General features: G+C 34.6%; 1 protein-coding gene across 6 annotated transcripts in view; it reads right to left on the bottom strand.

The window, feature by feature from the left end:
- Window positions 1-24,050, bottom strand: part of LOC106161295 (voltage-gated delayed rectifier potassium channel KCNH8) — a 62,208-nt gene that overhangs the window by 9,825 nt on the left and 28,333 nt on the right. For 5 of the 6 annotated variants that reach the window (XR_015332888.1, XM_087004815.1, XM_087004817.1 and 2 more), the window contains 6 exons: window positions 12,146-12,169; window positions 10,471-10,675; window positions 9,457-9,648; window positions 8,063-8,262; window positions 4,044-4,293; window positions 540-748 (listed from right to left, as the gene is read on the bottom strand). Coding sequence is in view for 5 of the 6 variants with exons in the window: in XM_087004815.1 (XP_086860941.1) it covers window positions 540-748; window positions 4,044-4,293; window positions 8,063-8,262; window positions 9,457-9,648; window positions 10,471-10,675; window positions 12,146-12,169 (1,080 nt within the window). In the remaining variant the exon portion in view is untranslated. The remainder of the gene's footprint in view (window positions 1-539; window positions 749-4,043; window positions 4,294-8,062; window positions 8,263-9,456; window positions 9,649-10,470; window positions 10,676-12,145; window positions 12,170-24,050) is intronic. The other variant, XM_087004816.1, reaches the window with a different exon arrangement.

Below are 24,050 nucleotides of genomic sequence, written 5' to 3'. Positions count from 1 at the left end.
ATATTATTGGTTAAGTCTGTGTAGTGTCTGAATAACAGCGCAAATAATTTTTTTTCATAAAAAATTTCATTTTTTTGAAAATTTTGGCCCGTTTGACCTTGAAATAAAGGTCAAAGGTCAAATCCAAGGGCATATTTGAAATCTAGACATATGACTTTTGGAAAGCTGTCTGTAGAAATTTTTCCCATAATTCCTTCCGTAGGGTAGATAATTAGCATTTAATTTTGCCATTTTTGGACAAGGGTGGACAAGGGTGTCCAAAATTATGCAGTTTTAAGGTTAAAACCTTCAAACCAACTGCTATCTACACCTAATCAAGAATATAGAGTTACAGTTGAAAAACTACTTCGGGTTCTTCAACAGATAAACATGGCACCTTAAAACACTGACAGCTTTACCTGTTATTGCTATGTTGATCACCGTAGTCCCTTATTATATGCCACATATTAAAGATTTATACATAAATAAGAAATTGAAAGAAAAACTCAAAAAAGGTGATATAATGTACTACAGCAAACTGTCTTCCTTCATGACCTTACCTCATAGCCTTCTCTGAGGTTGTAAGTTAGGTCATGCTGCAGATCATTGGTGAAACTCTCAGCAAACTCTGGGTAAAGCATCAGTACTTCCAGTAGTCCCTTAATACATATGCACTGCAGATCACAGTAGGTCAGAGAGCGGACATCACAGCTGGATTTGTTGACCATGTCCTCAAAGTCAATGTCACAGCCAAACAGGTCCCCCTTGCCTGCAAACAAATATGCAATATAACATGGTTAAAAAATTGAACACAATATGTTATCCCCCCTCCCAAAGAAAAAAAGTAAACTGTGTTTATCATAAAATGATATATGCTTAAGCAAAACTTGATTCTTTATTGGGTCTTTTTGTGCAAAAAGCTTTTGGACAAGTATTGTACTATTTTTTGATTTGTGCTGCTGTTATGTTGATAATCTGGAACTTAAGCCTTTGATGCAATTAATATGAGACTGATTTATCAATTAAAATTGATTGGGTACAGAATGTTTATATTATTAGTAAAACTGAAAGGATCCAGATACCTCAATAAATCTTGCACCAAGCATAAACAAAAAAGGAAACAATATCTGCTGTGCATTAAGTATACACTAATAGCCCATTTTGGATCCTAGTCATGAAACTTCCCTATCATATGTGTTATATGGCCATAAAAATGCATGACACGATACATCAACCAGGGCACAAATTGACTTCAAATGTGTTGGCGATCGCAACCTAAGAATGGAGACAATTATTTCCTGTCTGGGAAGCATCATTACTTGGAATGTAATCGGCATCATCATCCTAAAGGCCAATCAATTATACTTAAGAAATGTTTGTTACCCACAAAAAAGTGTAATAACAGTCTCTATCAAGGCATAAGATAGCAGATAAAAAGTGAATTATTACAATTCACATACTCTTGTAATATGTGTCCCTGCAATATAATAAATGCTATGTGATGCTAACAAGAAAGATATTTTCACTGTCGCCTGCTTATCTGCAAAAAGCTGTGAAACCAAGGGTCCTCAGATTTTCATTTGAATGACCTTAGACCTGTAGGCGTCTGTTCAGAACCAGTTGATCCCCAGACTAACTCATTTCCAGATAAAATTGAAATATGGTGAGACCCACTTGAAAGCATGCCGAGATTTCATTGCTCCGTCCCTGCAGGGCAGCACATGTGGGAGGCAGGAATCCATTGTCATGTATGTGTCACATTTGATCCACAGACTAGTTTGTTCTGAACAGGCTTTAAGTCAATAGCATTTTGAACATCATTCCTCCATTCAAAATGGTGTTCATGCCTCTTACCAAAGATATCGAAAAAGATTCATTTTTTCCAAGATCATTTAATATGCTACACATACAGTCAATACAATTATTTGCCTCATTAAAATGAGCAATTTCCATATAAATTATGTATTCCAATCATCCAAAACAATGCACAAGCCTCTGCAGGAACAAATCTTTGATGTATCTCCATATACATACCACGGGGCTGATATCAAAACAAAAGGATTGCAGGGACCGATACAATGAATGAGACGGAGTGACTGCCACGTGCGGAAGATGGGCAGGAAATCTGCCAACTACTCAGAAAACCACTAACGCAAACGAAGATGATTGGACGGTGACCGCAATTAGGCAGTAAACGCGGGGAAAGTCCATTCTTTGATATCACCCCATGCGCGGTGATATCAGCGTGTTCTATTCAAAGTTAGGGGTTTTGGGTGGGGAATACGCAAGATTTCCCTTTTTATGTATGACAAATAATGCACTCTTACCCCCTCGCCCGATATCCACGATAGCATGCCTCGCTGGCGCTCGGCCTGCTATCGTGATATCGGGCTCGTGGACAGTGCATTATTTACTACATAACTCCTGTTTCACTACAGTTCTGCATTGTTTCACTTTTTCAAATACAATGCACCAATTTACAGTAAATTTTGTTCACAATTGTATCATATCATGAGATACCTGGACATTCACAGTAGGGCAATTAGTGCAGACTGCTCTAACCGCACATTGGTTTTATCTGCAAGGTAACCCCCAGATAAAAAGTGCAAAACAAGTAATAACTAATGGTTTTACCCAGAAAGATCAACATTAGCCTTTTCATTAAAACTGATAATCAATGGGGTATGGACTAAAACAATATGTTGTATAAATATCTACAATGCTTTCAACATGAATCTTTGCATTTTTTCTTTAACAGGAGATATCATTTGCCACGATAAAAGCTAGGCTAGGCTTTTTCATAACACTGATCAATTGCAATGGTAATTTTTATACTGAATGACAATGATCAACTATTGGAAGTGATGTCCTTGTGAACACTTACATGTATATATAAGCCTTTTGCATAATCTAGGGTCCAACATCATTTAAGTTGGAATGAGACAATGAATGTTATTGTGTGCCGTTAGAAATCATGAAAGACGCGTAATCCGATACCTGCTGTAAAAAATATGACCGAAACCAAACTTAATTACTGAACAGTGTTTTGATCAAGGTGCCAACTACACAAGTGAAACAAGTTCAGTGGTTTAATTTTTTGCACTGACAGGTATGGGATCATCACTTTCACATAAATTTGTATTTTGTGGTTATCAAAGGAATGATATAACGTGGAACATTTTTGTAATACTGTAATGACTCAATCTTTTTAATGGAGAAATTAAAAACTTTTCAGATACTGTACTTTTTAAGTCATAATTCTTAAAATTAGAACATTCCAATTGAGTGGTAGCAACAAAATTGAAAAGAATGCTACCTTATAGCCCTATTCTGTACAGTAAAAGCACCATAACTGCTAAACAAATATATATTTTTAATGCTTCCAAAATAACACATCTAGAAGATTGAGAATTTTTCCCTATTGAAAAGAACAAGTCATTACGGTATATGGTAGTCTTCATTTGATCATTGAAATGAGTATCATGTATCACAATTGTGATTTGTGGCACTATATGGAAAATGATAATTTAATCGAAGTTATCAGAAAAATGCAGCAAGTGAGAAATTTCATTTGAAGGATTTCTTGAGTAAGCATGGAAGCCATCCAATGAAGGGAATGTCTCAATTGTAAAATAATGTTTTTACAAAAATATAAGAGTAAATTTCAAGACACTGCCTGTAAAGTAAAAATGAATTTGTAGTAAATTAATATCCTTTGATGAATTTTAAGTGCTTGTCATGTGAAAAGGCCATGTTGTATTCTTGTTCTGAAAACAAATCAGTCTAATGCTTTCAAAAGGTATACATATTAACTGCATTGTCATGTTAGTCCATAGCTAGTATGTGATAAAGTACTGAACTAAAATGTGTCAACTGACTACAATCTACTCACACAATAAAATCTCTTCACTGCCTTGGCAGTCATAGCTAGCTACACAGAGTTCAAGTTCCATCTTGACTTAGTGAGAAAAAAATTTAGTAGGCCAAAATTATTTATCCAGATATATCTACCATCACAAGCAATCATAAACTGAAGGCCCACAATAACATATTTCACTTCCCACCTAAAATGGCCACCACCATGTCATCTTTCAGAATCTCCATGGAACCACTGCACAGGTAGTAGATATAGTTGATGGCATCTCCCTTGTGAGCAAGGTATTCCCCTGGTGCACAGAAACTTGTCTTAATCTGCAAGGAGACAGACTTCACACAACCCTGACTGGCAGTCTCAAATATAGGCAAGCTGAGGATATCCCTGTAGAGGTGCATTGAAATGTCCCCTCGCAACTCTTCTGGGAAATCTTTCAAAATCTGAAAGAATAAGATCGATTGATGTGACATATGGTCTTACAAGGACTGTCAAAGCTTAAGACAATACATCAGCGTTGACACTGTTGTTTCCATATACATATGGGCAAATAGGAAAGATCCTTGCATTTGTAGAAGTTGTAACTAGTTTCTTTTAAAACTCTGAACAATAATTCCTCTACTCACAAATAGTGTATGGGGTTCCAGATATCATGCATCTGGATATCACAAAACATCAATGAATATATACACATAGCTCCACTTAGAAATGATATATCTGAAGTTAACTGTGCCACATATACTGCATATTTTAGTCAGGGAGAAAATGTGGATAAGCTGGTTAAAAAGGATTTCAAAAAGCCCCTGTATATCCTTTCTTAAACCATGGAGATAACCATGACATATAATACATCTGATTTTTGGATTCTTAATTTCCAATTATTCATCAAGCATTAAAGTCACCAGTCTCCATCTTCATGATAAGTACAAAAAGAAAAAAAAAAGTAGAAAATTCAGGCCCAAAAATAGAGTGTAATTTAATGAACAATTTTTGATATATGGTATACGGATTTGGTTGAAAGCTCAAAAGCAATTACATTTATATATAGATAAATAGATAGATAGAGGTCTAACTCTAATTGTGTGCTTACTAGAACATATAGTAATGTTCATGTCATTTCTCTTCACCTTGGGAGAAAACCTTTCAAATTTTACAAAGGACCAAAAGATGTCACTAATGGTGAAATACATGGAATGGATGCCACTGAATACAATCACGATACCACATCATGTCAGATATGGGTTCAAGGTTTTTATGGATAAACCAGGCAAGCAAAATATGTCAGAACCATTCATGAACTACATATATGAATTAAACTGACGGAAAACGCCTGTGATGTTATGACAACCAATTTCATGGTTCAAGACTGTGTGCATAAAACACTTGACTCCCATCTGGCTTGGTATTCTCCATGTCAACCACTTTGTTTCCAAGAACTAAGCACAGATACACACAGAAACACTTTGTGTTAGTCACTCAAATTTTTTATCCAGGACCGTAGATCATTTCCTTTTTTTATGCACTTAGTGACAATGCTGTAAGAACACCACAAATGCATTAAAAGAAACATTATATATTAAGCTTAAATACAATTGAAAAATGGTGTTAGTATTCAAAAATTTAATCATACCTGGATGAAGAGATGAAGAAAAATATGTTTCATGGATGTATGATGATTTGAGGCATTTTCTGCCCTACAGCCATACAACACTACCAAAACACTTTATACAACATATGATATATACTCCACAGAATTTTACATCTCAAAGTATCATTTACATTTTTCATTAATGACATTTTTTGTATCTTTTTGCTTGTTTGGTACATATAAAACTTAAAAAAATTAAAACATTTTCTCATAATCATCCTTAAAAGTGGATGTCATTAATACTGAAGGGCAGCTGTTTAATCAAGATTGCGATACTTATATCTTCCAGGTATAATTAACAAAGAAAGCAATAACACACATCTCAATTCTAAACTCAACCCCAACTTAAAGGTCACTGGGTCCCAATCTACCTTATAATGTGTAGTGTTAATATAGACTTGATGGAAGAAAATGATCACAGCATGTCTGAGGAAATACGCCAGCAAATAGATGTTCCACTTAATTTCCCAATCTCCTAAGGCTCTCACAGCTAACCACATCTACTAAGAGCCCCTTTCAAGGCCTTGGCCTTATACATTTTAACTACTAGATATAGCTGACATGTACATTTTGTCAAATGTTTGAAAGTGATTATAATTGGATTAAAAGTTATAATCTTACTTTCAGCTTGATATCAGTTTCACTGAACAAGCCAACTATATAAAGCTGACATATATATGGATAAACAACCTTTATCAGTGAAAACATCGACAATTGACAAAGTAATACCACAATATACAAATTTATGGGACCTAACAATTAACCAAAATCATTGAAATAAATATTGAAAGAAAAAGCACTAATCCTATCAGGCAAGTTTTCAAACTCCGGCTGATTTTGAACTCATGCTGTATGTAGTCCTGTGCACCAGTTTTGTATTTGAACATAATAAGTACCATGGCTTTCCTTCCATTTTGTTTTGAATAAAAGTGGTATGTACAGCAATGGGGACAATAGACATAGGTGATGGCTAAATGTCAAGACATGAAAAGGCTGTCTTTAAAAATGTTTTGCCTATGATGTGCGGTAACGATATATAAAGAAAATTCATTTTGCTATTTTGACATCAGTTTACATCAATCTAACCAATATACATATAAAGAGTGTAGTTTATACAAAATCTGTTGGACTGGTTAGAGATTCAACCATAGCTTAAAATGCCTGCAAACTACTACCAAAACGAATTTCCTACTACCTTGGGTTTGAGGATGTATTAATTATTTGTCATAAAGCCAACAACGTACTTAAGTTAATACAGTTAGTAATGTCAGTTACGTAGCTATAATGGGAAACATAAGAAAGTCATCGAATATAACTAAGGCCCCATTCCCATAGTCACCATCAGTCTGTGTAGATCAGCCCAACTCTGTGGTGACTCACCAGGCCCATAGCCAGGGGGGGTTCGAAAGAACCGCCCCTTTTGCTGGGAAAAGGTCCACTCTGGGTAAAATTTTATCTTGGTGCATTAAGTTTTTATGGGAAAAGGTCCACTTTTTCAGAAAAAGACCCCCCCTTTTAAAATTGTTGGCTACGTGCCTGCTCAGGCTGACTGCAATTAGCTTAACTGAATGACACACTTCCTCCTGGCATTAAGCAGAATATAGAAAAGCTGGTGATTAAACAAGTATATAGGAAACAAAAAACATAACATTCAGTTAAGCTAATTGCACTTAGGGCAGCCCCTGCAAAGTTGGGTCGATCCATGTAGACCGATGGTAGCTATGTAAATGGGGTCTTAGGCAATCCTATAATCTCCCTTCAAATATCAATATGAAATATCAAATATCAATATGATGAATTCCAAAACGTTTTCCTAGAAAAAAATGAATGCCCATCTGTATTACTATTCTTTAAAAAGTCACAAATGCATTAAAACATTATTCACTGTTGATAAATGTCTTAATAATCAGCTGAATTCCTTTTGCTCAATAAATCTAATAGTATTTCCATAAATCAAATCCGATTCTTATAAATTTTGTGCAAAATCTAAAAGGTCAGAAAATCAGGGATGTGAATGATTGAACTAAGAGGCATGCATCATAAAGACATTCATTTTATGTTTGCCATCTGTTGTACATAAATTCCAGTCATTTGTAACAGGAATATAAAGAACAATTGATGGGAGATTAAACTTCACATTCAGCCCATGTTAACCTCTGTATCAACTTGTCATAAATAAGGTTTTACAAGTTTCAGGAAAGGATAAATTCAAATCATATAGCAAGGGAATTTCCATCCATGTCATTAAAGTCATGATAAGTATATTGAAAGTATTTACACAGCTAGGGGATGAATACACTTTTTCCCATGCTATACACTTACAATTTGCTTCGAATAAGCAATCTTATATTGCAAACATCTGCACAAGAATTATTATTTAACACCAATTTGTTAAAAAAGCCTTTTTCTGGTATGATTTTTCTTTTTAGAGTTTTGTTACAAATAAATACAAACTGGTTAATTTAAATGAGTACATGAACATCAAAAAAAAAAAAAAAAAAAAAAAAAAAAAAAACATCCTTTTAAAACGATATTTAAAAACCAGTTCATTATAGTGCATTTACCTCAATGGGGTCTATTCCATTGTTGATAGACCAAGTGGTCTGAAAAAACTCCTGCATCCTCTGTTTTAAGGGTTTGGGAATGTGGTGGGTACAGAAGAAATCCTTGAGGTCTCGTGTTTTTGTGTGGTAGGTTTGCCGTCGTGAGTACATGCGCTGTATAATGGCAGTCACGTTACCAAACACGACAGCATGCATCAGAGCTGAAACAAGCAAATCGAACACATCGCTTTTCGTTAAAGTACGATGAAAAGAAAATATGTATTTACACACTCACACACCAAAGAACTAGTTTTACAAATTCAATATAAAAAAAACAAGGCAGCAAAGCTGTCAAATGTACAGACATTAAGCAGAAAATAATAATGACAATGCACAAAATAATATAACATAATGCCTAACAGCAAAATCACCACCAATTTTAAATTGCGTACAACTGCTAATGTAGACATTCAAAAATTGTTACTTCCACAGAGCTTCAAGTTCACGGGAGTTTCAAGTCAAACCATGAAAATGCCAGTGTGCCAAACATTGAAAAAAATTCATAAACATTCACACATTCACACACACACACACACACACACACACACACAATAATGATAAATAAATTGGTTAAATTAAAAAAAGTCCAATAAAGCTGCTACTTGAACTTGGCTTGTATTCAAGTGTTATGAATCATTCCAGTGCATGTGCCTCCATTTATTGCATTTAACAGTGAAAAGTGCATGGAAACTGCAATGATTACAACAAAGACGACATATGAAAGTGATGGCTATATGTACAGACACACTATGTCTGTACATAATAATTCCCACGATCCTTTGTTAGCCAAATACAGAACTGCGTACTATAAAACACTGGAAGCCAACATAAAAAAAACAAAAAATATTTCACCTAGAGATATACACAGACTGTCATTTCCAAAACACTGGGAATGAAATAACATTTAAATCATTGATGTCAAAAGTGAAGCCTTGAAGGAAGACCCCACATTTCCAAGGCAAATTTCAAATATCTTGGAGCAATATATTGATCAATGCAGCAGGTGGAAACACATGAAATCAACACTGAACAAGTCAATTAAAGGTAGACATTATCTCCAGGTGTCATCATTTTCTTCCCAATAATTGGTTCAGGTTTCACTAGAACTATTTAAAGCTTCCCATTAACTGGACTGCATGCTATAAATTTGTTAATGAAGGCAGGTTGGAAAATCTAGTACCTAGGGATTTTCTTTCAACTGAAAATCTTAAGAGGGCTAGAAAAGAAATAATATTTTTGCAGATTTAATGTTGTAATAAAAATGTATACTAAGTGTAATCTTAAAATTCATTTTCATTCTTATGAACCGTGCACAAATAATCTTACACTGTTGTTAACAAACAACCCAATCTTACCTCCAACTAACATTGCACAGATAGAGAATATTTTTTCAGCATTGGTGTTGGCTGATACATTGCCAAAGCCTACACTAGTGAGGCTGCTTGTTGTAAAATACAGTGCAGTCAAATATGAAGTGGCAACATCAGGAATATCAGACTTGTTATACACGGGCAGGTCTATCCTTTCTGTTAGCTCAAAGATCCAACCTAGGAAAAGAAGTTATTCAAATTTACAAAGGTTTTACACAAACTTAATTTTGTAAAAACATACATATTGCATCAGACTTTTTTATTTTTTCTATTTCTTTTAAAACATTGGGTTAAGGACATTGGTACATTCATGAAGATCTTATTTCTTTGAGGCAGTATCCTTTATTTAATTTATTTATTGCCTCAGATGTGAGAGGGACAGGACCTAAAGAAATCCCATTTTACAATAAAAGTCAATAATATCCCATTACGTTCCATCCCCCTATGGATAAATGTAATCATGCTGTAAGATAGCATAAGTAAATTTAAGACAAAATTGGATAGAAGTCTGCTGGGTTTTGTTTAACATCAGAAAGAAAATGAAATAAGGTTCCATTTTCAAATATATCTATTAAGTTAGTACAAGTGGCTAATAGCCTAATAGTATTAAGTAAGAGATCTTACGTGAACTTGATCTAAAATTATCACAGAAAGCAATATTAACACTAAATACATGTTCTTAAAATTTACTTTTAACTGACAAACATGCTTTTTTATTTTACAGAATTATAAAGCATCTCAAAATAAAATACAGATCATGCACTGCTTTAAATTTAAACTCAACAACTCCTTTTAAAAAGAGACACCACATGCATATCAAATATTTAATAAAACATCATTGTCATGTTTAAGACTTAAAATATGGACAATGACAACATAATTCATACTTTCAGAGATACTGTATGTTAAAAACAACTGCACTGCTACATACTGAAGTACCAAATAATGTAAATGCAACATCATAAAATTTTTAAACATAATTTTTATTGAATACTTTACCTACAGTCCAATTGGCCCCATTTGCATTTATTTCCTCTTTTCCAATTAAATACCAAATGCATGCCAACCAATGAGCAATGAGCACATACGTAGACATGAGCAAGGCGAGTATAACAGTGCTGTATTGAGAGTATCGGTCCATTTTCTGTAGGAGGCGAGCTAACCTAAGTAATCGTGCGATTTTGAGCAAGTGGATCAGAGTTCCCTGAAAAATGCAACAAGAGCGCAAAAATTGAATACAAAAAAGTGACAAAATCCTACTTTTTTGTTTTATTGGCATGTTGATGTTAAATTTGCATGAATAAATGAATTAAAATAAAGGTGAAATGCTATAACAGACTGTGGGCATTTCTGCTAGGTGCAGATGTCAGCAAACTGAGAGCTTGCCAAGAGAGCAATCAAAACTGAAAGGCAGAAAATTCAGCATACTAAAATAGCCACCCAACATTTCATGAGATCACATTTCAATCGAGCTCACATGGATAGAACTTGATGGGAAAAAAACACATGCAAAAAAAAAAAAAGAACTACTAAGTGCCAGAAAGATTATACAATATGCTAATCCATATGAGAAACTCTAATCAATTTCAATTCACTCAAAAAAAGAATTAATCTACAGGATTTTTTTTCATTTGGCTGCAATTTTATGCCTGCCACTTATGTAATTCCCAGGTGGGATATAAGACAAATCGGTTTTTCAACAAGGCCAGAATTTGAAATGGTTATGGATTTCCTCATTGATTTGAAGTAAAAAATTATAATAAAACTCCCAGAAAAACACTCAAAGAGTGCATACCTCTTCCAAGTAAAAAGGGAATAAAATTCATATTTAGACCTTTAACTTTTGAACTTATTTATCCAACATAGTAACCACTTGACCTTGTCTTTTTAATAATGCTTTATGCAAATAATTGACCAAAAAAAAAAAAAAAAAAAAACAGAGAGAGAACAGACAAATATCCTACATGCAGATGTTTTTGAAACCCTGAAAGTTAATTTCACTGAAACTTTCTGTGCCGTACTGTCAAAATATTATTAATGAAATATCATTTATGGCTATCTAAGTTACGCTATCAGATCCTTATTCCTTGGTCAACATCTAGAGCTGAATCTCTCCTATGCCTTTTCAGGCTAATCCTATCATTAAAATTAAAAAAAAAAAAGCCAGAACAACAGAGTCGAATTGACAGACATACAAAAAACACAATAACTTATTGCCTCCACCACTTGGCAAAGGTAATAAACCAAAGTAACATCCAGGTGCAGAAAATATGTAACATCTAATGAAAATATGCATCGATTCATTTTGAATGTGAGAAGTACTCAGCCAAAAAAGGGGGCAGACATATAGAGGAAAGCATTCACCCATTATTATCTTATGTATAAGCACTGTCAATGTTAGCCCCTAAAATAATCAATCTATTTCAGCAAAGCTTCCAAGTCTCGCAATCTATACATCAGGTTTCACAAAGGTAAGAGTCCTTTACTTCACTTGAGAAAGATGTTCTGAAATGCTTTCCCCATTGCATACCAAGCCCCAAGGAAAAAAGTATCAAAATACAGATGACAGCAAGCAATCATGTCAGCAGGATTTGCAACTCAGCTCAAACATAGTAAGAATAGAGAATGATCTCTTGGTTGACTGTTGAAATTTTTTGAATGTTGCTCTACTTACAACTTGGATACCTGCTGCAGTGTCCTACAACAAATTTTATTGGCAATTCATTATTATCATGATTACATTTGATCATATTGTATTATTTTCTCTATTTAGAAAGGGTCTGTATGTGCTGTATCAGCTGCAAAAACAAAAACGTAAAAAATCTATGCGACACTGATCAAACAAAGAAAAGATAAAGCAATGGCATCAATTTGGCAAATATAAAACTTAAAATTAAAAAAAAAAATGAAATTGCCTGATCTGTGAAATTTCAAATTGAGAAAAAAAAATGTACTGAACCCTGTGTGGGTAAATGTGACACTATCACCCTGCTGGTAACCAAGTTTCCACTTATCATTTGTCACCACATTTTAAGTAGTACAGAAATAATAAGGGAGTGCGTATAATACAGATGCGAGTCTGCTTATACACGGAGGCATGCAGGCACTTGCTTACATCATATCACTATAATATAACAGATAAACTGCTATTCCTAAAACCTACAAAAAACACAGCCCTATTAATATATGTGGTATGAAATAGAAACTGACATGAAAAACTGAATTCAGGCTCATCTCTTGTGCAAGAAAGACACGTTGCACAAAAAGAAACACAGTCCAGCACCCATTTTTTTCACTGGAGGCAAATGAATTCATTCATTAGACCACATTATGAAGCTGCATGTATTATCAGTTAAGGTCTTTCATATGCTGTGTATTAGAATAAGACATTGATATACGTCAAAAGACAGTTATACCGATCAATCATGAAAACCAATTATTATACCTGTTGCATGAATTGATCTGTCAGATGTGTACAGAGTATATGTTGACCTAATTCTAGCAGCATGTATATATCTTGCAAGGTAGAAGAGTAAATTTCCAGTGGAAGAGAAATCTGTGTATCTACAGATGTGAGTGTAAAAATTACCTGAATGTGTGAAATGACTGAAGTGCCTTATATGTTGAATTTAATGGAAACTCCCAAGTTACAAACATGTAGATATTTGTGATGTGTTCTTTCACCTTAAAATCTCCAGATACATTACATATATCTAACAAGAGCTGCAGTCATTTCATGCAAAAACAATCATTTAGTGTGCAAATTCATGTTTCAGAATATAAATCATCCACATCTCAAGTGACATGGAATGCTTGAAAATTCATCCATTAGAAAAAATCTTCTCCATAATTTCCCCTGTCATTTATCATTATTTATATTTCAAGAAACATAGTTTGTTCTAATTCCACCTTGCTTTTAAACTGAGTCTAATTTCTATTTGTGTGGATTTTATTTCAAAGCAAGATATGCACACTTCTCTTTTTTCGTTTTCGAATTGAGTACATAGGTGCCTATAAATCGACATCTAACCAAAGTCCATTTCTATGAATAAAGAGCACAATGCGAGCATATTCAATGATTGTTTCTTATTCTAACTGTGAAGCCATTATCTGATTCATGCCCTTGTCAATATATCAAGAGAAAACAATGCAAAACATGAAACATTGTAATCTTGAGGGTTTTATAACTGTCAAAGGATGGAACAAGATATCCATTTACAGCTGATAGACTGGGTATAGCTTACCAGTCACAAGGGTCTAATGGAAATAGACAAAGGTATTCTAGTACCCTTGATCCTGTTAGTGATATATCTCATGCATACAAAGTGAATAGGGTGTACTCCTTCAAAAGAGGCTGAAAACACAAACATTGCAAAACGATGCTTGTCTTTTTTTCACTAAAACACATTTTCACCTCCTTTCTATAACATTTCCTTCAAAGGCACAGATAAAGGATTTTTCTACCAAAATAAGGCTATACCAATTTGATAAATTGATTAACACACATGACTGACCCTAGTTTTATTTACATCAGAATTTTTTTCAAATTGTAAGTGGGAAAATTTTGCAATCAGCCACAGGAAATACGTAAATGCTGTTCAAAATCTCTGGCATTACATGAAACAAAACAAAACAAGCAAAAAAATATTGACACTTGTTAGGTGAACATCGCCAAAATAAATAATAATAATAATAATAATAAACTAATAATAAACTAGATAACTTAATTTAAAAAATTGATCATGCTGATTTGTGAAATTAAGGAACCCCTTGTTGACCAAACAATGCTACTCAGTAAATTTAAAGAAAAACAACAGCAAATGGCAGCACAGACAGACACAATGATCAGAATATAAAGTACATTTACAGTTTCTGCATATATAAAAACAGAAATAAACTTTGATTGAAAAGTCCCTTTTGCAGTTTTATTCAGGACCATACAATGTACACACACACATCTGCTTTCAATCTTTCGTAATTACAAGATTACATGTGCTAATCATCTTTCTACAGAGTGTATTACCTGTGAAAGAGACAATTCATGGGAACATACAAAATAAAACATTTCTCAAATGATAGAAAACGTAATTTGTCAATGCAAAAATCCATATGGAAGCTGGGGAACACCAGTTTATCATAATGAAAGGTATGAAGATGAGAAGAGATGGTGTTGGCACACAAAATAAGTTGTTGATAATGGACAGGCCTATGTTGGAAAATGTTTGTCAGCAGCCGAAGGGAGTTAAACTGCAGGAGCTACCCATTGCACACCAAGGATGGGCCATTGTATTTGTAGTATTTATTGTGGTGATTAAATAGGACTTAAAATGGTGTAGATACCCATATGGGTTAGAGGGACCTGTTTGAAACTGCTATCACAGTTCTTACCCCAAAAAACTCTGTCGTAACGTCATCGGCTCAAATTAGCAAGTTCATTTTCACATAATATTTCAATGTTTATTTCTGCATTACCTAAAGGGATAATGAAAACATCCAAACATATTTAGGCTCCTTATATATATATATATATATATATATATATATATATATATATATATATATAATTAACAGTACTGAAAACAATCAAAATTCATTTTTCATTTTTTTTATAGTGTTTTGTGCTGATATTTCGCCCTCCCTGTGCATTTAAGATTTTTATATTTTCTGACATCAATCAAATCAGATCTCATCTGTTTCCTTGTGTATTTGATCAGAAGAACAAATGATAGGTGTGGCTTTTGCTAATATATCTAACTTTTATATTTAGGATTGATTTCGCTAAATGACTATTCAGTAAGATCCTGGGTTAGACCCATTTTAATCTACCGGTTTTTGAAGAGCTATTCATGGTTTTTAGATAATGGGCCATTTGTAACAACAAGCTCAAACATATTTCATCAAAAAAGTTTTGAAATTCATATTTCAGCTTTGGACAAATAGTTAATCGAACTCTTTTTTCTATGACAGGGGTAGATATATGTATGTGCACTACTCGAGTGCCCCTTTATAGTTTCATTGTGCTCCCAATAGGAAATCAATAAAATGGAAACAAAAGTTTTACTGTGTTTCACAGAGGAATGTGGCCATTACACATTCAGGCTTATGGACCACTACAGAACTATTGCTTAGAGAGAAAAACAAGATGACTAAAAGCTCTTGTGTTACCACTTCCAATTTCAACAACTGATACAATAAGCATTTGAAGGAAATTAAATTACGTATTGGCACAGCTTTTTTGTCTACATAAACAAAAAGTGATGTACGTGATTCTCTGCTACCTCTCTTCTAACAAATAGATCGTGTAAACATAATTTTGCTCTGCTCATCCATAAATAGTGTGTTATGGATTACAAATCAAATATCAAGAAGGCATTTCATAATCTTTCAATAAAATATATGTGAATGTGAAGTACAGTGTAGATGTTTTTCTATTCTTAAGGCCTAGTCCAGAGTGTAGTTTAGAGTGCATAAAATTGGCCTGAAGGAAAAGAACTGCCAAATTCTTAAATATTTGGACAAATTTTGCTTTTTCTTGGCATCTAAACTATCATGTCCTTTCTTTGAAATATCTAAAAAAAAGTAAAATTTGCAGACTTAAATTATGTTAGATATTTAGCATGATAAAGAAATGACTTTATCTAATTCTTACAAATAAACTGGAATCAGAGATGATTAATATGATACACTTAATTAATACATCAGATCAAAGTAGCAGTCATCATTGATTACATAATAAACTAGAGGATCAGAGAGGCGATACCGCCTCCGAATATTGTACCACCAGCTGGAGCAAGCGCATTCGTATAGACCCCCACATACGCAAAATAAGGGACACAGCCACTAGTCTTATGCTTGACAAGCTGTAAAAATGCAATCAACAAGAATTTTCAAAATACGCAAAAAATATATATAACTTAAAATGGTACAATCAAAGTTAAGTTTATTGTAAGGTAGGTCAAAGGTCAATTTCAAGGTCACAGTAAATTTCCAGTATATGACTTCCTATTCAACTTCAATAGTAACTATGGACCTATCTCTGCCAGGTTTAGAGTTAAAAGAGAAAGAAATTAGCAGAGTTCAGTTCATGGTGAAAAGTAGGTCAAAGGTCAATTTTAAGGTCACATTTAGATTGCCAGTATATGACTTCCTATTCAACTTCAATAGTAACTATAGACCTATCTCTGCTAGTTTTGGAGATAAAAGGGAAGCAAAATTTCCAAAGTTCAGTTCATGGTGAAAAGTAGGTCAAAGGTCAATTTCAAGGTCACATTTAGATTGCCAGTATATGACTTCATATTCAAGTTCAATAGAAACTATGGACCTATCTCTGCCAGTTTTGGAGATAAAAGGGAGGCAAAATTTGCAAAGTTCAGTTCATGGATAAAAGTAGGTCAAAGGTCAATTTCAAGGTCACAGTAAGATTGCCAGTACATGACTTCCTATTCAACTTCAATAGTAACTATGGACTTATCTCTGCCAGTTTTGGAGATATAAGGGACTAAATGTTATAATTTTGGAGTTACCATAATGTGCAATAAATTTCCTACGGAAAAATTTAATTAAAATAAAGAAAAGGTCATTTTGGTCAAAATTCTAGAAATGAGAGGTGCTCTGAAGTTCCAGATGTTCAAATTTGATGAAATAATGTCATTTTTGACCACAAGTTGCCTGCTTTGCCAAGCCTTATGTTTTATTTTTCCGGAGTTCAAAATTTATTATCCATTACCGTACTGCACATTTTGCTTTAACCACCAAAATGTACTTTTTGATACAGCGTAACTTTGGAGATAAAAGGGAAACAAAATTTGCAAAGTTCAGTTCATGATGAAAAGTAGGTCAAAGGTCAATTTCAAGGTCACAGTAAGATAGCCTGTATATGACTTCCTATTCAAGTTCAATAGTAACTATGGACCTATCTCTGCCAGTTTTGGAGATAAAAGGGAACCAAAATTTGCAAAGTTCAATTCATGGTGTAAAGTAGGTCAAAGGTCAATTTCAAGGTCACAGTAAGATTGCCAGTATATGACTTCCTATTCAACTTCAATAGTAACTATGGACCTATCTCTGCCAGGTTTGGAGTTAAAAGAGAAAGAAACTAGAGGATCAGAGAGGCGATACCGCCTCCGAATATTGTACCACCAGCTGGAGCAAGCGCATTCGTATAGACCCCCACATACACAAAATAAGGGGTGCAGCCACCAGTCTTGTGCTTGACAAGCTGTAAAAATGCAATCAACAAGAATTTTCAAAATATGCAAAAAATATATATAACTAAAAATGGTGCAATCAAAGTTAAGTTCATTGTAAGGTAGGTCAAAGGTCAATTTCAAGGTCACAGTAAATTGCCAGTATATGACTTCCTATCCAACTTCAATAGTAACTATGGACCTATCTCTGCCAGTTTTGGAGATAAAAGGGAAGCAAAATTTGCAAAGTTCAGTTCATGGTGAAAAGTAGGTCAAAGGTCAATTTCAAGGTCACATTTAGATTGCCAGTATATGACTTCCTATTCAACTTCAATAGTAACTATGGACCTATCTCTGCCAGTTTTGGAGATAAAAGGGAAGCAAAATTTGCAAAGTTCAGTTCATGGTGAAAAGAAGGTCAAAGGTCAATTTCAAGGACACAGTAAAATTGCCAGTATATGACTTCCTATGCAAGTTCAATAGTAACTATGGACCTATCTCTGCCAGTTTTGGAGATAAAAGGGAAGCAAATTTTGCAAAGTTCAGTTCAAGGTGAAAAGTAGGTCAAAGGTCAATTTCAAGGTCACAGTAAAATTGCCAGTATATGACTTCCTATTCAAGTTCAATAGTAACTATGGACCTATCTCTGCCAGTTTTGGAGATAAAAGGGAAGCAAAATTTGCAAAGTTCAGTTCATGGTGATAAGTAGGTCAAAGGTCAATTTCAAGGTCACAGTAAGATTGCCAGTATATGACTTCCTATTCAACTTCAATAGTAACTATGGACCTATCTCTGCCAGTTTTGGAGATAAAAGGGAAGCAAAATTTGCAAAGTTCAGTTCATGGTGAAAAGTAGGTCAAAGGTCAATTTCAAGGTCACATTTAGATTGCCAGTATATGACTTCCTATTCAACTTCAATAGTAACTATGGACCTATCTCTGCCAGTTTTGGAGATAAAAGGGAAGCAAAATTTGCAAAGTTCAGTTCATGGTGAAAAGAAGGTCAAAGGTCAATTTCAAGGTCACAGTAAAATTGCCAGTATATGACTTCCTATGCAAGTTCAATAGTAACTATGGACCTATCTCTGCCAGTTTTGGAGATAAAAGGGAAGCAAATTTTGCAAAGTTCAGTTCAAGGTGAAAAGTAGGTCAAAGGTCAATTTCAAGGTCACAGTAAAATTGCCAGTATATGACTTCCTATTCAAGTTCAATAGTAACTATGGACCTATCTCTGCCAGTTTTGGAGATAAAAGGGAAGCAAAATTTGCAAAGTTCAGTTCATGGTGATAAGTAGGTCAAAGGTCAATTTCAAGGTCACAGTAAGATTGCCAGTATATGACTTCCTATTCAACTTCAATAGTAACTATGGACCTATCTCTGCCAGTTTTGGAGATAAAAGGGAAGCAAAATTTGCAAAGTTCAGTTCATGGTGAAAAGTAGGTCAAAGGTCAATGTCAAGGTCACAGTAAGATTGCCAGTATATGACTTCCTATTCAACTTCAATAGTAACTATGGACCTATCTCTGCCAGTTTTGGAGATATAAGGGACTAAATGTTATAATTTTGGAGTTACCATAATGTGCCATAAATTTCCTACAGAAAAAATTAATTAAAATAAAGAAAAGGTCATTTTGGTCAAAGTTCTTGAAATGGGAGGTTCTCTGAAGTTGCAGAAGTTTAAATTTGATAAAATAATGTCATTTTTGACCACAAGTTGTCTGCTTTGCCAAGCATTATGTTTTATTTTTCCGGAGTTCAAAATTTATTATCCATTACCGTACTGCACATTTTTACGGAAGCCGACTGGTGCCATATGTTGAAAAAAAAAATTATCTCGAAATTTCGAGATAGCATTTTTTTTGTTCAAATTTCAAAATACTATCTCGAAATTTCGAGATAAATTTTTTTGCTCAAATATCAAAATGCTATCTCGAAATTTCGAGATAATTTTTTTTTTGTTCAAATTTCAAAATGCTATCTCGAAATTTCGAGATAAAAATTTTTTTTGTTCAAATTTCAAAATAGTATCTCGAAATTTCGAGATAATTTTTTTTTCTACATATGGCACCAGTCGGCTTCCGTACATTTTCCTTTCACCACCAATATGTACTTTCTGATACAGCGTAACTCGAAAACCGTATGGAATACAAAAAAACCGAGACCACCCCCAGTGTTGGGCTTTACATGCTCTACAAAATGCAAAAAAGAATGGGTCTCTAGCATTAACGGTTCCTGAATTAGAGACAGTTTTCAGTTTCGGTATCTTATGGCCGCTACTCCTGTGAAAATGCACCGATTGACCCCAAATTCACGGAGATGAAAGATGACCTGAAGGGTAACACTTTCCAATAATATTATTGGTTAAGTCTGTGTGGCGTCTGAATAACAGGGCAAAAAAATTTTTTTTCGTAAAAAATTTCATTTTTTTGAAAATTTTGACCCATTTGACCTTGAAGTAAAGGTCAAAGGTCAAATCCGAGGGTATATTTGAAATCTACACATATGACTTTTGGAAAGCCGTCTATAGAAATTTTTCCCGTAACTCCTTCTGTAGGGTAGATAATTAGCATTTAATTTTGCCATTTTTAGACAAGGGTGCATTGCAATGAGTGCCACACCCAGACCCCAATACCGACAAAGCCCAAATTTTACGTGGAACGAGTTGAGATTATAGGTGACCTAAATCCATGAGATGGGTACGGGGGCCCTTACCGTCTAGGAGGAGAAGCGGTAACGGTAACATGGCGGCGGAGCCGGCGGAACGGACCGGACGGGACCGAAACCATGTGTACCGCCAGCGCTAACGCTGGTGGTAAATTTTTTTGTTCAAATTTCAAAATAGTATCTCGAAATTTCGAGATAATTTTTTTTTCTACATATGGCACCAGTGGGCTTCCGTACATTTTCCTTTCACCACCAATATGTACTTTTTGATACAGCGTAACTCGAAAACCGTATGGAATACAAAAAAACCGAGACCACCTCCAGTGTTGGGCTTTACATGCTCTACAAAATGCAAAAAAGAATGGGTCTCTAGCATTAACGGTTCCCGAATTAGAGACAGTTTTCAGTTTCGGTATCTTATGGCCGCTACTCCTGTGAAAATGCACCGATTGACCCCAAATTCACGGAGATGAAAGATGACCTGAAGGGTAACACTTTCCAATAATATTATTGGTTAAGTCTGTGTGGTGTCTGAATAACAGGGCAAAAAATTTTTTTTTCGTAAAAAATTTCAATTTTTTGAAAATTTTGGCCCATTTGACCTTGAAGTAAAGGTCAAAGGTCAAATCCGAGGGTATATTTGAAATCTACACATATGACTTTTGGAAAGCCGTCTGTAGAAATTTTTCCCGTAACTCCTTCCGTAGGGTAGATAATTAGCATTTAATTTTGCCATTTTTGGACAAGGGTGCATTGCAATGAGTGCCACACCCAGACCCCAATACCGACAAAGCCCAAATTTTACGTGGAACGAGTTGAGATTATAGGTGACCTAAATCCATGAGATGGGTATGGGGGGCCTTACCGTCTAGGAGGAGAAGCGGTAACGGTAGCCGTCCGGCGGAGCCGGCGGAGCCGGCGGAACGATCCGGACGAGACCGAAACCATGTGTACCGCCAGCGCTAACGCTGGTGGTACAATTAGCAGAGTTCAGTTCATGGTGAAAAGTAGGTCAAAGGTCAATTTAAAGGTCACATTTAGATTGCCAGTATATGACTTCCTATTCAACTTCAATAGTAACTATGGACCTATCTCTGCCAGTTTTGGAGATAAAAGGGAAGCAAAATTTGCTAAGTTCAGTTCATGGTGAAAAGTAGGTCAAAGGTCAATTTCAAGGTCACAGTAAGATTGTCAGTACATGACTTCCTATTCAACTTCAATAGTAACTATGGACCTATCTCTGCCAGTTTTGGAGATATAAGGGACTAAATGTTATAATTTCGGAGTTACCTTTATGTGCCATAAATTTCCTACAGAAAAAATAATTAAAATAAAGAAAAGGTCATTTTGGTCAAAATTCTTGAAATGGGAGGTGCTCTGAAGTTCCAGAAGTTCAAATTTGATGAAATTATGTCATTTTTGACCACAAGTTGTCTGCTTTGCCAAGCCTTATGTTTTATTTTTCCAGAGTTCAAAATTTATTATCCATTACCGTACTGCACATTTTGCTTTCACCACCAATATGTACTTTTTGATACAGCGTAACTCGAAAACCGTATGGAATACAAAAAAACGGAGACCACCTCCAGTGTTGGGCTTTACATGCTCTACAAAATGCAAAAAAGAATGGGTCTCTAGCATTAACGGTTCCCGAATTAGAGACAGTTTTCAGTTTCGGTATCTTATGGCCGCTACACCCGTGAAAATGCACCGATTGACCCCAAATTCACACAGATGAAAGATGACCTGAAGGGTAACATTTTCCAATAATATTATTGGTTAAGTCTGTGTGGTGTCTGAATAACAGCGCAAATAAATTTTTTTTCGAAAAAAAATTCATTTTTTTGAAAATTTTTGCCCGTTTGACCTTGAAATAAAGGTCAAAGGTCAAATCCAAGGGCATATTTGAAATCTACACATATGACTTTTGGAAAGCCATCTGTAGAAATTTTTCCCATAATTCCTTCCGTAGGGTAGATAATTAGCATTTAATTTTGCCATTTTTGGACAAGGGTGCATTGCAATGAGTGCCACACCTAGACCCCAATACCGACAAAGCCCAAATTTTACGTGGAAGGAGTTGAGATTATAGGTGACCTAAATCCAAGAGATGGGTATGGGGGCCCTTACCGTCTAGGAGGAGAAGCGGTAACGGTAACATGGCGGCGGAGCCGCAGGAGCCGGCGGAGCCGGCGGAACGGACCGGATGGGACTAAAACCATGTGTACCGCCAGCGCTAACGCTGGCGGTACAATTATGTGGAAATCTGATTCTGGAGACATTCAAATTATTAGATACATTTTTTTTAATTGTTTAAAATTAATTTAATTAATTTAATTGTACAAAGAAAATTCAATGATGTTATTGTGGCTTTGCCATATTTACTATATGTGTGTGTATGTCTCTGTATGTGTGCATGTACAGGCTCACTTAGGTTAACACATACATGCAGCTTATAATTATCATTGATAAAATGTGCCCTTTTCATATTATCTTGATTGATTGTGTGAAAAAAATTGAACTTGCTTGAATGGCACCTCAATCTAGTCAGTCTTTTTTTCCCATTATTTACCATTTCCCAAAGTGGTACATACTTTATGAGCTGACTGACCTGTATCAAATGCTATCATTTGCATTCATGTATCATATGGTGTGCAAGAGACATTATATGGAAAGTGTCTATGAAAAACACCAATTTGGGAAACTTAATTATATCTAACTTATCATGTATACTTCTGACATAATTAATAAGATTCTGTTCACCTGAGAGGAGCAAATACTGTTAATTGATTAAGCTGATCTTTTTTCTTTTTTTTTTTTTTTTTTTTTTCACGATGAGAAGTTTACTTGATGAACTGCATGGGCACTGATGCCTTCCTTATTCACAACATGGCTGAAGCTTTCATGTAAAACTAGGACTACTTAACTCAGAAGACTACTAGTACACAAAACCTACTATTAAATATCACTACAAGCATGATTGGCTCATGATAAATGTATGATTATAATCTATCAAACATAAGTTGTCTTAATTCCAAAAGTAGCCTTTGTCACCATGGTATTAGGATGAGACCAATTCTCATTTACATTAATTTTTCATAATCGGATGAAATATTAAACAGATATCATCCTTATCACATTCTACAGAAGATTTATGTTGATATCTATTGATCTTTTACACTGTCAATGTCACATACAGATCAAATTGGGAGTTTACAATGGGCAGTCCACTAGAGAGTTAATAAGTACAATATGCATATAAAGAAAGTAAAATAAAATTTCTGGAATGCAAAATAAAATTTCTGGTATTAAAATGATAAATGTCTTGATCAAAATGCTTCCGAATATGATATGAAGTGTATTATAGATCTGAGCTTAAGTTGCTTTGACTCTCAGTTGCTGTTTCAATGGGTGGTTATATATAGGCAACTAAGGCTGCTAATATTCTTAGCATGTGTAATTAGCTAAGACTGACTTACAAAACATTCCGAAATAGGGGGCTAATACAGAACTGAACTTTTCAACCAACTAAATAAAACATATTGAACCTATCTGCAACTTTTATCCTGATATTTGATATCTTCTGATATGTTCATTCTCAATGATATCTCAGTGTTGAGCTACATGAAGGAAATGATTGGCAAAATTCAAATTGCAATGCTCTGGAAAAGATGCTGCTGCCTCAGGCAAATGACAATGTGTACGTCTATAAGCAGAAAACCTTCACGGA

Source organism: Lingula anatina, chromosome 2, assembly GCF_051362555.1.
Source record: "Lingula anatina isolate TDL-2025a chromosome 2, LinAna3.0, whole genome shotgun sequence".
Classification (NCBI taxonomy): domain Eukaryota; kingdom Metazoa; phylum Brachiopoda; class Lingulata; order Lingulida; family Lingulidae; genus Lingula; species Lingula anatina.
This window is presented reverse-complemented; position numbering and strand designations above follow the sequence as displayed.